At 32.7% G+C, this 16,408-nt stretch overlaps 1 protein-coding gene across 4 annotated transcripts in view; it reads right to left on the bottom strand.

The window, feature by feature from the left end:
• LOC126735089 (regulating synaptic membrane exocytosis protein 2) overlaps positions 1 to 16,408 on the bottom strand; it is a 222,973-nt gene that overhangs the window by 92,153 nt on the left and 114,412 nt on the right. For 3 of the 4 annotated variants that reach the window (XM_050438989.1, XM_050438987.1, XM_050438990.1), the window contains exons 9-11: positions 12,323 to 12,496; positions 11,606 to 11,742; positions 5,616 to 5,781 (exon numbers count right to left, since the gene is read on the bottom strand). In XM_050438989.1, coding sequence (XP_050294946.1) covers positions 5,616 to 5,781; positions 11,606 to 11,742; positions 12,323 to 12,496 — 477 coding nt within the window. The remainder of the gene's footprint in view (positions 1 to 5,615; positions 5,782 to 11,605; positions 11,743 to 12,322; positions 12,497 to 16,408) is intronic. The other variant, XM_050438991.1, reaches the window with a different exon arrangement.

The following is a 16,408-nucleotide window of genomic DNA, read 5'->3' as shown; positions in this document are numbered from 1 at the left end:
GCCAATACAAACGCTTCAAAGATGTCGTCCACGATGATTTAAAGCTATTGGGAATTGAAAACAACTGGGAAGAGATAGTCAACAATCGTGCCCAATGGAGAAGAGCGACGTCCGTTGCTCCTCAACCGACTAGAAGAAACCAAAGACCGGCTCTGCAGGAATTTTCGTGTGATGTTTGTGGCCGGATTTGCAAATCTCGCATAGGATTGTTTAGCCATAGTAAAACTTACCAAAGACCGTAGCTTTATCTTTAGTTTAGATTTATCTTTTATAATGTAATTATTTTTTTATTTTTTACTCAGTAATCGAGCTCGGCAATATATATATATATCATCAGCATATTTTATACTGTCAACGGTTTCCCCATTTTTCTTTAATTTCATCTGAAATTTGCTCTTATGCGAATTTAAACAGCTCCTCCATTTATTTACAAATTTTTATTTACGCAGATGTAGTATTCTTTGTTATTATTTTTGTTATTTGATGTTAATAAAGATTCCTTATTAATTTAGGGCTTTAAGGTTTTACTCATCAGAATAATCAACCTAAAGTCATTAAATTTACGAAGATTGGGCATTTTGGGAATGGGAAAGGATGTAGACTCTAGACATTCTATTGGAATTTTACCAGAGTTATATATTTGATTTAGTATCTTTAGGACTAGAGATGAGCGATATTTCACTATCAGTGATTTTGTCACCGTGATTTGTAAATCGCCAATAACGGCGGTGACTGAAATATTCATATCACGGCCACCCCTGATTTCGAGATACCTGTTACCGTTCCAATAGCGTATAAGCGTATATTGTCATGAAACGACTTCAAGCTAAATGCTTATGACGTATGAGTGATGACATTTTTTTACAGCTTTTAACCACAGCCCGGCCAGTTGGCCCGCCACCAGGCGACTCCTTAAATGTAAATATTAAAAATACAGTGATCACGGTCACCGTTTAAAAGAACGGTGATTGCCGAATCACGGTCGCTAATCACGCCGTTCCTAATAAATCACCGGATCGCTCATCTTTATTTAGGACGACATCCCAGTTTTAATTAACTTAATAACCTTTGGATAAATATTGTCTGGTCGTGGGCTCTTATTATTCTTCAGTTGGTTAATATCACGTTCAAGTTCATATTTAATTATGGTAGGGCCTTTGTTATAATTGCTAATAGATGGCACTTCTTAAAACCCCTAGACAGATCGTCTCATTAATCTGTTTCGACAAAAAACGCCTTTAACACCGCCGACTGGAACATCATAATTGAAAAGTTGCAGAGCAGAGGCGTGGAGAGGTCGCTGATAAACATGTTGATATCATACTTCCGCGACAGAAAAGTCCTGATCGACCGTGACTGCGATTTTGAGGTTGGGGCTGGTGTTCCACAGGATTCGGTCCTGGGACCAACACTGTGGAACATCATGTATGATGAAGTCATGAAACTATCGACATACGTGAAAGTGGAATTAATATGCTATGCAGATGATCTGGCAATACTCATAAGAACGACAACAGTCCAGAGAACCATAGAACTAGGTAACAAAATACTAAAGAAAATTATAGCATGGATGACGCATCATAAATTAAACGTTGCACCAGAAAAAACTGCAGGATAGTTTTCTCCTGGAGCTACGTACATTGCAGGGACATAAAATTTCAAATCGGCCAACACCAAATAACCCCGGAAAAGACTTTGAAATATCTAGGTGTGACCTTAGACTACCGCCTGAGCTTCTCCCCGCACCTGGCACGAACCATCGAAAAAGCCAAATCTTGCTCTTCTTCCCAACGTTGCAGGCCCGTCAGCGGACAAAAGAAAAGTACTAGCGACCACAGTACAATTAATAATACTGTATGCTGCACCAGCTTGGAAGGACGCTATAAATATTGCCCGTAATGAACAGAGACTTTTAACATGCCAGAGAATACTAGCGCTACGATGTGCTAGTGCTTATCACACCGTATCTGCGGATGCTATCTTGGTTATAACAGGACAAATACCGATCACTATGTTAGTCAAAGAACGTGCCAGAATTTTTGAAAAATCCCGTCAAAGACTAATGACAGAGGAAGAGAAGAAAGTACTGTACATCGAGGAGAGACAAAACACTTTAGAAGAGTGGCAGGAAAGATGGCAAACCAGTGAGAAAGGAACTTGGACAAGACAAATTATACCAGACATCCTGCAATGGATAAATCGAAAATTCGGAACCATAAGTTACAGTGTAATACAATTTTTATCGGGTCATGGGTTTTTGCAACTTACCTGCATAAATATAAAAGAAGAAACAGCCCTCAATGTATGTATGGGGATTCCGATAATGATGACGCGGAACATATGTTTTTCCAATGTGAAAGATTTGAAAACCTGAGGAGTAACTTGGAGTTAGACATAGGAAGTCTAAATAAATACAATTTAATTGACAAAATAATTGACAACAAAGACAACTGGAGGAAGATAACAGAATTTATGAAAAGAATAGTTAAAACAAAAGATGGCACTTCTTGGAAGACGACAAATAAATCTCGAATGTACTTTTCCCACATAAATATTTCCTTGCAGATGTTTTTTGCTTGTTGGTAATTAATATCAAATAGTTTTAATAACCAAATTTGTATAGAATTATAAAATATCTTCCAGGAATATTTATCTTCAAACGCGTTGATAGAGTTTTGGTTTGCTTTCGATGTTTCTATAGCAAAAATAAAAAAGCAAAAATACAAAAACGTAAAACATAACCCTATAGACCAATTTCAGCACTTTAGTTTTTTAAGTCTTCGTTTAAATGAATGAACTGTGTTATTTATGAAGGAGTCAAGATTAAACTCATTAAATGCACTCATCTTTCTGGCGATTAGAGGAGAAAAACTGTTATTACCATAATGGAAAGGCAAAGAAAACATGGCCGGATTCTAACATCTAATATTGATATTGACATTGAATGTTATATTTTCCAAAATATCAGGGCAATCAAAAGTTCCATTTAATGTTTAATAATATGTGAGTAAAACTGAATAAGTCCTCCTTGATTTAAGACCATCAATGTTAAATATATCCTCTATTATTTTATAATTAAAATTAAACTTCTGGTAAATTTTGATGTCAGCCTTAGGAATAAAAAAATGTTTTTTGAATGGCGTTAATTGCTTCTACATGGTTAGAATAAAAAGGTGATGATACCGGCGAGGCACACAATATACTAGAGTTACGCACAACAAAATCAAGATTACGCATAACATTATTGACAATGAGGCACAAATGTCAATTTATTGTCCCGTAATACACCCAAGTCTCTAAAAATAGTAGCAGATTTGACAACTAAACCAATAATTGTGTAATAATGTGCAGGCAATCTAAGAGAATGACCAAAAGAAATGACACCTTCAAACCATTATTTATTGACATAAAAAAACACACATTAACATCAGCTTGTAAAAGTTGCGCATCAATTGTGGATTTTATCACCTTGTACAAATAATAAAGATTTCCAGTGACGTAAAACTGAACAAAGGTCTTTAATAAATAGAATGAATAAAATAGGCGCTATGTGTGGAGTAATAGACCCTGAGGTGATTTTTTTCAGAAATTATGATACTTTTACGCACCAATTGAATACGATTCGACAATGTACTTCAAAAGACTATCAGCCAGATCCATCGCACCCAACTTCTGAATGAGATGTGCATGGCTCACTCTATCAAACGCCTTTGAGAAATGTAAATACTGTCCACTTGACTATGGTTCTCAAAAGCATCCAACAAGTACTGCTGATATATAAGGAAATTAATTACGGTAGATTTACCCTCAGAAAAACCGTTTTGCTATTTTATTTGCTTGCTGTTTTGTTATTATTGACAAAAAAAAATGATTTTCAAAATATTCTGCAACTAGAGATGGAGAAAATGTTTATCTTGTAGCTGCTATTTCTTCAGCAGTAGACAGTTGCTCGAAAATTTTTATTAATTAATTAAAAATATTCCAGGAATAGTTATCCATTAAACTCGTTGATAGGGTTCTGGTTGAATATTTCCTGAATGATTGTGAGCAAGGTTGTATGAAATTTTATATTTTTTGCAGAAGTAGATACGAAAACAATTTTGCCTTGTAGTTGCTGTTTTTTAGAAGTAGACAATTTCATGAAAATTTCTATTAAATAATAAGAAATATTCCAGGCATATTTACCCTTCAAACACGGTGATAGAGTTTGGGTTTCATATTTCCTGAACGATTATGGATAAAATTTATTATTGACATAGGGTATTAAAATTGACAAAAAAAATTTGTAATATTCCGCAAGTAGGGAAAAAATAAAAATTGACTTGTTATTGCTATCTCTTTAGTAGTGGCTGAAAGAAGGAATAGAAAAAGAATGCAATAGACAAAAACATACTCAAACTTTCTCCCTTTTTACTTGAAAAAATTTTCAAAAATTTTTTTGTCGTTAATCGAATCTAAGACATGTTCTTCTTTAAGGCCGATATTTTATATAAAAAATCTTAAAAAGAAGTTTTTTGAAAACTAGTTTAAGATGATGGTGGTTCGGAAAAACGAAAACAATGGAAAAAATCGACAGCACGATTGTTTTCGACGTAAAACCTTACTTTAAGAAAGTTTTAGTAGATTTTAAAAAATGTCATCAATAAATTATAGAATATTTAAAAAAATATTTGTTTTCAATTGATCAAAGAAATTAAATTGGAAACAAAATATCATATTAATCAGAATTTTTTTCTTAAACTATAGCTGCTTTTTTTATTTTTTATTTCCCAGATTACAAACTGAATTGGAACACACTGCATGAGCTTAAAGATACATTTGAAAAAATCTAGTTGTTTTTGTGGTTAATCTAAACACCAAAAGGCAAGAACACAATAAGGCCTTTTAAAAATTTTCAAGCAAAAAATAACCCAATTTATCAAATAAAGCTCCTACTTAACAAAAAAAACGTAGTAACAGCTTACCGTTCAAAAGGAAAACCACAGTCATAAAACACATAATAAAGGCTTACCATATCAGTTAACTTAACAATATCCAAGTTAAAATTAATCCGTTTGACCCACATTATAATACAGCCCGTATCGTTTCACTCACTTTTCGCACTGATGCCGCGCCGGCCGGTTTATTAATAAAAATCGTGAGAGCGATTTACCCTCGTGTGTGTCTCTTCGCTACGGCTGCATCCCCTCCCCGCCCCGCTTCAACCCCAATTCCCTAACTCTCGCCATGACCGTTTTGGCTTTTCACTATATGCGGAGATAAATTCATCGAATAATAAATTAGGTTTTTGTCTGGTTCTAGGAAACAAGCCAAATTTTCACGTTTGATATTGTTTTTTTCCTGCTAAAGTAGTACTTAATTTTAAAACATAAAAACTAAAAGGCACTAATTAAATTAAAAGCCTTAAAAATTACTTTATAGTCTAAGAGTATTTTGTTCTTATTAGAGACCCTCAATAATGAATTAGGTTTTTGTCTTGTTAGAGGATATCAAAAAAAATCAAATCAACATAAGGACAAGTCTAGCATAACTTAAATGGATACGATTTCAAACATCGATATAAACCACTACTGTAATATTTCTACCTTAAAAAAAATTATAAGCTTTTCTGTTACCTCCCAATGTTCTTGTTCTTCTTTTACTCTTCTCAGACCGATCAGGTAGTAGAAAAAGTTTGCAATAGGGATTTCTGGGTTGCTGCTCAGCTCTTGGTCGAAGCCCTGAAGCACAAACAATCGTAACCAGCAGTTGCAATGTCGTAGTATCGAATCCGAGGCGAATCTGTAATAAGATTAAAGTTTCAGTTTCCTAATATCTTTAGTTATGTTCCTAGGAAATTACATTTAAAGATTTGGAACCAAATACTTGATTGGACTCTTCGTACTGCTGGCATATTAGTACACCATTACCTTCAAGAAGCATATTCTAGAAATAAGTTGAACAACAGCTAAATAAACTATGGTAGTAAAAGACATTCAACTTTCTATTATAGATTAACAGTTATGTATGTGTGTTTTCTTTTCAAACTCCCAGATTTACCAGGATTGTATATATTCTATACACCAATGCACTCGCCCAGTTCACTCAAAGATTGTAAATATCAGGATGATGCTTTTCTCTAAGTATGTAAGTGTATTTAACAAAGTTATCTTACTAATACTGGTTTATCTCTGAATCTTAATTTGTTGGATCAATTTTTGGAATTATTAAAAATAACATTAACTACTCCTACTAATCCGGATCTTAATTTTTTATTTGGTGTCTCCTAATTCATTCTCTCTTTTAAGCTAATAGGTTACATATTCTGATCACTTAAAGTTTTTAATTTATGAGGAAATAAATCCCTCCTCCTAATTCCAATCTTATGAATTATATCGTTTGATTATTTCAATATTTTAGTAAATAGGGCCACGCCAGCCTCTGGAATTTAATCTAATGGATTTTTTCTTTAAAATCATTTGACTCCCTTAGTCTTTAAAAAATCAGCTAATCCCTTTATAAAAATGTTATCCTTATTAAAGCCACTTAAAGTCTCTGAGGAACCAGTCCAGCTTTACGTTATTAATACAGATTTTTCTTCTTATGGTCCTTACCCTTAATACCAGGGATTAGTATAACCTCTGAATCTTCATTTGCTTGGAGTCACTTAAAGTTCTTCTCTGCAAAAACCAGTTTCTTAGTACGATTGGTTTTTTAATTTGGGTCGGTTCTTAGTTACGAAAAACTAGTCTTCAGGTTTTTACTCTAGGAGTTAATTCTGGAGTTACCTGCGCTTCTTAGCCTAAAGCCAATCTAGGTTCCGGATCTTCTATCAGTTCTTAGATATCTTAAATTAGCCTCTAGATGATCCAATGAGTTTAATATTTGGGATCTTAGTCTATGCATATACAGGGTGGCCCATTGAAAACGTACCGCAAGGCTTTACAGGGTGGAAAAAAACTTTTCGACAAAATCCAAAAATACGTCAAGTATGTTTCTCAGGGGGACAACTTTTGACATAAAAACCATTTCAAAAAAGTCAACCCTCTAAGCGGGGGTGACCCCCTAATTTTTTTTCAAATGGGACCGGGGGTCAAGTGGTATCTTTTTAAAAGAGTCTTGTCATTCCCTATACAACGCTACTTAGTTTTTAAAAATCAAGTCACTCGTTCAAGAAAGATAATTATCTATGCTCTTGAAAGTTGAACAATATGCGATGTCCGACGATATTATTAAAATTTATTATAGAGAGAGTGAGACTGAACTCAGATTGAACATAGAACACATCTTTAAGTCGAGACACTAATTTAATCATTTCAAGTAAACAAACGATGAGGGTGCGAGAAACAATTTTTTGTCTTTTAAATGAACTTGTCGTTTTTGCGGCAAATTCTTTCTTTCAGTCTTGCGGTACGTTTTCGATGGGCCACCCTGTATATCTTAATCAAGCCTTCAGATCCTATTCTCTCAAGTCTTATCTTTGGAGCCGCTTGAAGTCTAACAGAAACTTATTTAGCTTCTGGATGTTGATCCGCTGGGTTTTTTAATAGGAGTCTTTTTTTAGTCATCAGGAACTAGGGTCCAAATTTTTTTTTGGTGTTTTGGCTTTGTTGAAACGTTTTGCGACTTCTAGTCTAAGTAAGTTTTCAAAAAAGCTACATTAAGCTTCTATCGTAGCTGTCGAGCTTTATCGAGCTCTTCGAGTCCCTTTAAAATTAAACAACGACTCTTCTCTTTTTAATGTGTCTGAAATACAAGGTATTCCTATTATGTTCTAAATGCTAGCGCTATCATATTATAGTGCGTAATATATAGAGTGAGATGGCGCAAGTTGAAACAAATTCATTTAAAATTCAGAGGTGTGGTCGAAAAATAAACGAGATCAATTAATTTTTTCATTCATTTTTTGATGATCAATTCATGTATACAGGATGGACCAAAAATGAGCTACGACTATCAACTTAATTTTTTTAAATAGAAACATCCATTTTTTATTTTATTTTTCAATTCTGTATAAAATTTTAAGTATATTTTATATACCATGTCCAATAACTAACCTCAATATTTATTAACAAATTTGGGATCAAATTTTTTATAAATAACTATGAATTTTTGGAACAGTTTATAAAAAAAAAACAAAACAAAAAAATTAAAATAAATGTTCAAATTGTTGACCATTAACTTCCTAATGGAAGTCGATATTCAAATTCTTGTAATACTTTACTTATTGTTTGACGCCGGATTTGTTATATTTCAGCTCTAATTCTATTTTTTAATTCATCTAAACTTTCAGGTTTATCAAAATAAATTTTAGATAACCCTATAGATAAAAATCCAATGGGGTTAAACCTGCCGACCTTGCTGGCCATTCAATAAAACCCTCCCTTCCAATCCATCTATTTGGGAAAATGTTGGTAAGATAATCTCGTACTGTACCCTATTCTGCAGATGTGATGTTTTTTAACATGCTCCTAAATTAAATGAATTTTATATGAATGCTATTTATTCCTATGCAAATATTTTAGAACAAATGATTTACTAACCGACTGATCTGCAGCAACTTGAGTTGATTTATGTGGATTTTTTTGTAAATCGAGCAAAATATCTAATTGTCTGTCTTCTGAAAGCGTGGGACGGTCCAGGTCATATTTGTCTCGAACATGACCAAAATCTCTAAACTTTTTTTCAATTTTGCTTACTACGAAACGTGTAATAGGCTTTTTCGGGTACTTATTATTAAACAGATCGCAAACTTCGGCCTATGTTCGAGTCTTGTCGTCATGTCCTACCATCATCAAAATTTCAATTTTTTGTTTTTCAGTTAAACGCGCCATACTTTTAAACTTTAAAACTGCACTTAATACTTACGTAAAGTAATACATACTGTTTCCGATTAAATGGTGACAAGGTAGCAACAATCAAATATATCTGTTAAAGAACTATGAAAAAACATGTTTGAATATGGTCAAATGACCCAAATAGTTGCAACTTTATTAATAATGTTAGTATTAGGTATAACACATGGTATACAAAATATACTAAAAATTCTATGCAGAATTCAAAAATGAAATAAAAAATAGGTGTTTTTAAAAAAATCGCGACACAAAATAAAAATCGACGTGTCCCGCGAGTTTTTTTTTCGAACACAGCCCTGAATTTTAAATGAATTTGTTCCAACTTGCACATCCTTACTGTATAAATAAACAATTGATCAAAAGTCCTATTTCCAAACTAAACCACTGACTAAAAATATTATTTATTTAAGCATTTGAGACGTGGATACTCTCTTTACGCTTCTGGAGTCTTTCAGAGCGATCTTAAATAACGACAAACAAAAATATTCAACCAATGTTTAATGGATTCACATTGGATAGAGGATATTTAAATTATTTTTTACCTAGTCTTGATGTGTTTTATTTTATCTTGATTTTATCTCCAAAGTCATGTAAATTCTTTAGTCTATTCTGATGGACAAATTGAGCCATAAGAAAAAACTGCTAATGAAATAATAGGCCGGACAGAAGGTCTTGAAACGTAATTTTTAATTTATTGAAACGTAAAAACTGTAGAGCTTGATTGCCAGTATTATTTAGAATATTCGTGAAACCAAGAAAAACTGTCTTATGATTATGACAAAAAAAGGGTGCAATTAGTACAAAAGAGTTAAGTCACTTTTTGACTTAGTGAAGTACCTCGAAGCAATAAGTAAAGGACTAAGTAAGGAATGTGTTGTCAATTTCAAAGAAACGAGTCGGATCAAATTAGTTTTATTACTCAAATCTGCTTCACTAAAATTTCATCCAATTCTTCAATAATGATTTTAAGCAACTTTAGGGTTATTAGGAGTCATGATCTGAATACAAAGGTGCGCTAGCTCTTTTGAATGGTAACTTCTCTATGATGGTTTCTAAATTTATGTTTGAATAAATAAAATAAATAAATAAATAAAGCCTTTTATTTTAAAACACCAAGATATAACATTAAAAAGTCTAGCAAATGAGTGATATTCTACTTGGTACATTTTTATCTGCTCTCTGGATATTAATCACGTCAAGCTTGAAGTTCTTCTCTTTTACTTTAAGATCGATGATAGAATTAAATTATATAAACTGTATAGTTCTACTCATAATAACAATCACAAAGTAAGTGGTGTCTTTAGATGAGAATGGAGGTTGGTACGGAGGTGTCCGCGTATTAGAGGAGGTGTGAGTAGGTTCGAAAGTGTTTTCATTTTATTGGGGTTCGTAATTAAGGTGGAATAATAAAATTTTGCAGGCGGTTAGTAGGTGAGAGGGTGCAACTTTTCATAAAATTTTGAGGTCATTGGGGTCAGAAGGGATAGTTATAAAGGTTTAAAAATTAAAAATTGACCTTTCTGGGTGAAGGAGTGCGTTTAGGGGCTTAAAATGGTGGGTCCACTACATTTTAGTGAACCCTCTACAAATAAAGGTCATTTAGCTATAGTGAGAAAAAAATAAAAAAGGAGGGATTTTGGGGTGGCTTAGGAAGTGCTTTGGTTTTTTCGGTATAGCGGAGATAGAAAATTACGTGGAATGTTGAATTTTGGCACGGTATCAATTAGTGGTTGTAGAAAGCGAAATGTGTAAAAAAAATAATAAAAAGGGGGGATGGGCGGAAAATAGGATATTTTTTTGGATTTTCTCAAAAACGTATTCTTCGATTTGGCTGAAATTTTAATAGTATCTAAACCATTATAAGGGTGCTCCGTATGCCAACTTTCAAAATTTTCGAAAAATTAATAAGGACAGGAAAGGGGTAGAAATAAAAAAAAAATCACTGTAGGTCGTTTAAATGATCCCTTTAATGTACCTACTAAATTTCATTAAAATCGGTCAATATTAAGTGGGTCAAATGGCGATGAGAAAAATAACACGGGCTCTTATGGGAGAAGTGGGAAAAACCGTTCTAGACATTTAACGGTTTGTTGGAGAGAAAAAATGTAATAGAGTTTTTTACTTAACTTTTGATTTACTAATGGTTAAAAAAAAATTGAAAAAATTATAATTTTTAGTTTTTTTTTAAGTCCTCTTCTCAAAAACTATAAGTTTTCGTAAAAAATGTATAGAGATCTTTTCGCTTCGTCGTCGCGTCTTTTCAAGGTACTAAAAGAAAAAAGTCGAAAAAGCGATTTATTTGCAATAGAAAATTGCCGGGAAAGCGAAAAAACGCTTATATTTCCAATTCTATTATTATCTATAATATTATCTCAATCCCATTATTAAATTAACGGTTATACTAATGAACCGCTACTTTCCGATTAAAACCGATTAAAACCGACTAAACTGATCTTTGAACCGAGAAAAAAAATTAAAATCTATAGTTTTGTCATTTTTTAAAGAATCTTTGGTATCTTATAAAGATACTACTAAACAAGACTCTTTATTTTATTTTCAACACGTCTCGCTAACGATGTTAGCATCTTCGAAAGAACATTAAAACTATTTAGAATCTTTTGAGTTTTAATCTTTTCCCGAAGGTGTTAAATAAAAAGTTTTGGTTAGTGGTAATACTATCTCGTGATTTGAGAGTCGCGCCAAAGGTTCCAACCATAGGGCATTAAAGGTAGGTTTAGTATAAATTATAAAAATTAAATAAATATTATTACCTGTATTCTACCTCCAACACTATTAGGTGCTTGCATGGCCGGCGCCCCTTCTTGTCGTTCAGGGCTCCCTGGAGAAGTTACCAAAACATGCGGTCGCTCGTACAGTTCTGACTCTGGCCAAGAAATGTTTGGTTGACCTGAAGATCAAAACAAAACCCTCGTAAGTGATTTCATTAAAACATCAGTTAATATGATTTATCATTATTAACCATAACTCGACTGGTGCAATAAATGTACGAACAATGTTGTTTTACATAAAAATGTAAACGAGACCGAAACACACAGTTGTTGCTCCCATTTAATAGCTCTACCAGAACCACTTACAAATTGTAAAAATATAATTAGACTAAGATAAGAATGGTGTATTCAGACTGACAATATGAGAACAATAAACAATGCTAAGACACTCACATCTACTACATAGAAGGTGTTTAAAGGCAAATATGTGACAGCGGTGTGTTTTGTGCTCGTAAAGGCACTTTAAAAATTTGATGCTTAAAGAGAATCCAATATTAATTTTTAAAAGAATCAAATTTTAAAAGCGTGTGTTTGTGTCTAAATGAGTTAAATGTTACTTACCTATCACCTAATGATTTTATTTATTTTGCACAAAAAAGCTGATAATTCTCATAAAGTTAAAAATGAAAGTCAAAAGAAAATTTTTTAACGTTTTTTTGTTACTAATTTTTACCAAGTGTTCATTCTACATCAGCGTACCTCTCTGAGCAGCGAATTGCCTCCATGTGGCTTTAGCAATTCTTCTATTAACCATTGGTCTGCTAACTATTAGTTCGACGTTAGCTTCTTGTTTACTTTCTGCTATTATGTCTGCTACTTCTTGATAGGATTTTCCTTGTAGCACTCTACCATTCCATTCGATTACTTCATCACCTAAAAATGGTATGAGGATTTAATATGGTTTTTTAATCGACCACGAAATACCATGGGGAAACCATTGAAAAAGAACATTAACGTTTGAATCATACAAAATAAGTGAAATAAAAGGAAAACGTAAAGAAAAAAAATATATATGAAATTGGAGCTGAAACGTTTTAACATAGCAAAGTCTTAAGTACCTGAGATGTGCTAAAAAATAGTATGGGGATTTAATGTGTTTTTTTTTTGTCATCGGCACGAAATGCCGTGAGGAAACCATTGAATGGGAATAATAACATTTTTATCATACAAAATAAAAGAAATGTAAGAAAAACTTAAAGAAAAAAAAAATATACGAAATTAGAGCTGGAACCTTTTAACATAGGAAAGTCTCAGATACTTAACCTACTCTTGGTCAGTCTTATCAGAAAGTATTAAAATACAAAAAGGAACGAAATATAATAATTTGGTCCAGCAATGATAAAAAAATATAAATTCTTATAATCTTGTTCGATGAAATAAATTTAGAATTTAGATCTAAATAACAATGACATCCTGTAGCCATGCTCAGCTTCATAACTAATTCAGATTGGTCGACAAATAAAAAAATGGTTTTTAAAATTGTGAATTTGATAAGCCCTAAACTGGCTAGGAAAAAATTTATAACTTATTAGCAGAGTATGAAAAACCTTTCTAGAAAATACCAGTTCTGAACTTATTTTTCAGTATTTTATAACACATTTTTAAGGCAGCTTATTTGTCACAGTAATAAACTCAAGAAAATTATACGTAATAAGTTTACGTAATAAATGCGCTTAACTTCTCTCAATACGATCCCTGTTTCTCAGATCCATGTCTATAATAAGACCTAAGGTTCATCAAACTTAACATGCATTTAAAGTTCTGCATTATACAATATTCACTTCTGTTGTTACTAAAGCATATCACGTGGAATTTTTTCGAATAAATTTTCTTAAATTTAACTGAAGAATAGAGCTGTAATAATGAAATCTTTATAATAACATTGAAAGTATAAATAACAAAAATTAAGGAGCCTAGAGTTGCATTATCTTTAGTGACTCTACCAGACCATAAAATAAAAGCCTAAAATCCATATTTTTTAAATTTTAAGTACATAGCCTTGTGTGTTGAAGTAGATGGAAAACGTCCTTTTTTTCTTAAAAAATATATTGTGACACTCTGAACAACTGATGTTTTCCAGAAAAAAGCTGGTTGCCTCTTTCAATATAAATTCAGAGTTCACTTTTAATAAAAAAAGGTAATAATTCCTGAATATAAAAAGAGAGCAAAATCGTCACTTTAGTGGCAAATATGCTGGTGAATATTAAAGTGACTGATATAGAGGTAAAATATGTCAGCAAAATATGTCTTTTATCAGCAAGTGCATCTTAAGTCAGTAAACTTCTTTCTCACGTTTCTCACGTTCAGAATTATTTATTGATTTATTGAATATAGGCAGAAACCTCATTAAATGTGACAAAGTTACAAGATTATCACCATAGTACTAAACTCAAAATGAAATGCACTAACAATAAGAAAACGTATAAAATCATAATATAAGAAGTGCTAATAACTTATCAGAAAGCAAGAGATTTTTTACCTGATTGATGGTGAAATTATAAATGTCGATATCAGGATGCTTATTTAGAAAAATCATATAACGATCCATTTTAGAATGTTTTATGAAAAGTGGCATGATGTGTTAGCCCCTGATATGGAACATTAAATATTATACAACTTATAAGAAATAGATAAGCATTAGTACCATGTACAAATTTAAAGATTAACATTGCACCACGACTTTTCTATGACTGGCAAGTGGCATCAGAGCAACATGATGCCTAATAAAACGGTAGTCGTGGTTAATATGGGCAATATAAGACCTATAAACAAAATGTCCCAAAAAACTATGTTAAACCCTTTAAGGAGTGTTAATTGGTGATAATCCCTTTAACCCTATTATACCACACAAGAGTATTCTATGATCGATCTGACAAGGGCGAGTCTGGTTGTCTTAACTTAAAGATTACAAATTCTGATAACGAAGCCCAGAAATTTGGAACCCCTATTGCAACGTTGTTAATATGCTCCACAAAAGACAACCTCTTATTAAAAGTTGTTCCGTACATTTAATAATATAGTTAAAATTTAAAAAAAAAAAAAAAAAACAAAAATAATAATTTTTAAAATATGTCAATTATATTCATAAAATTATTTAAATGCCGCCCTGTGCCTTCAGAGTGTGTACCGCTGCACAAGCCGCTGCTGTTAGTAGTGTGTTACAGAGGCTGTAAGAGAGAGTTTATATTGTTTCGCCGTTTTCAAATTGCAACTGTGCATAATAAACGCAAGTTATTAAATAAAGTCTCTAGTCTCTGATTCAGCACCCATAGAATCATACCATTACGGTTCATTTGGTCCTTCGAGATGAATATTGAACTTATCAGTGTTTAATAATAAATTATCAACGAAGCCTTCCAGCGTGCCGGCATCCATTAGGCCATGAAATAGGCTCGTGTCAAGGAGTCCCGTTCTTGCTCATCGATCGGTCGTCGCCGTCGCCCCCGCTGTCGCGTAGCTGTTTGGCGATAGGAAAGGACGAAGTACGGAGCAGAGTCGAGGGCGACGAGGCTAGATTAAAAAATCCATATTATGACCGGGAAGTACGGCGTTTATTATTGACGGATAGCCGATTGCCCTTGAATTGATGGTAGTGATATTGGATTACTGGAAAACTCATACATCAGGTCGTATAGAGTAGATAGTAGAGTTTTAGTTGAGTTGTTTGGTATTTTTTACAACATATTTTTTGTTGCTTTATTTCTATAAAATTACAATGGCAGCTGAAGCCGAATTAAAATCATTAAGAAGAAAACGGGCTAACTTAAAGGGTCAGCTAACTCGTTTTGAAAATTTTATTGCTAATTTTGTGGGCGATTATGTTCAGTTAAGAAGTCGTATTGAGCAGACACAAAAGTTGTGGCATGAATTTGATGAAGTTCAAATACAGTTAGAGTTATTGCTTGATAATGATGGAGATAATGAATCTCATGAATTAGAGAGGACTGCATTTGAGGATGCGTATTTTAAGGTCATTGCGAATGCCACTAGATTATTAGAGGCTAACCTTGCAAATCATAATGCAGCCGTCTCTGTTCAGAATATCAATCCACCTCATACTGTGCCAATTCCTAGTGTAAAATTTCCAAAAATTGATTTACCCATATTTAGTGGCCATTTTGATGAGTTTTTAACTTTTTATGATTCATTTAATGTGTTAATTAATGACAATCCTGCCTTGCAAGATGTGGAACGTTTCCATTATTTGCGTAGCTCTTTAAAGGGTGAAGCTGCCCAAGTCATATCTTGTTTAGAAACCACCGCTTCAAATTATCAAGTAGCGTGGAAACTAATTAAAGATAGGTACGATAACAAAAGGTTGATTATTCATAACCATGTTAAGGCCTTATTTGAGCTAAATTCTTTAAATAAAGAATCTCATTTTAATCTAAGACAATTGTTAGATAATTTTAATAAACATATTAGGGCATTGGAGACTTTAAAGGAACCTGTCAATCACTGGGATACCCTTTTAATTTATTTGATATCCTCAAAATTGGATAATAATACTAGAAGGGAATGGGAATTATATGCAGAACCTTTAACAACTCCAAAGACTCAAGATCTTACTGACTTTCTTAATAAAAGATGTCACTTATTAGAAACTATTAACTTTAAAAAACATGATCATAGACCTTCAACTGTACACTATGATACTAAAGAAAGGTTTTTTAAAAAAGAAAATAAAAGTAATTCACAAAATTATTTTGTGATTAATACATGCGTTATTTGTAAAAAATCTCATAAACTTACAACTTGTGATGATTTTTTAAAGTTGTCTCCTAA

The sequence above is a fragment of the Anthonomus grandis genome, chromosome 4 (genome assembly GCF_022605725.1).
Source record: "Anthonomus grandis grandis chromosome 4, icAntGran1.3, whole genome shotgun sequence".
Classification (NCBI taxonomy): Eukaryota; Metazoa; Arthropoda; class Insecta; order Coleoptera; family Curculionidae; genus Anthonomus; species Anthonomus grandis.
The sequence above is the reverse complement of the archived record's forward strand: the minus strand, read 5'-3'. Positions and strand labels throughout refer to the sequence as shown.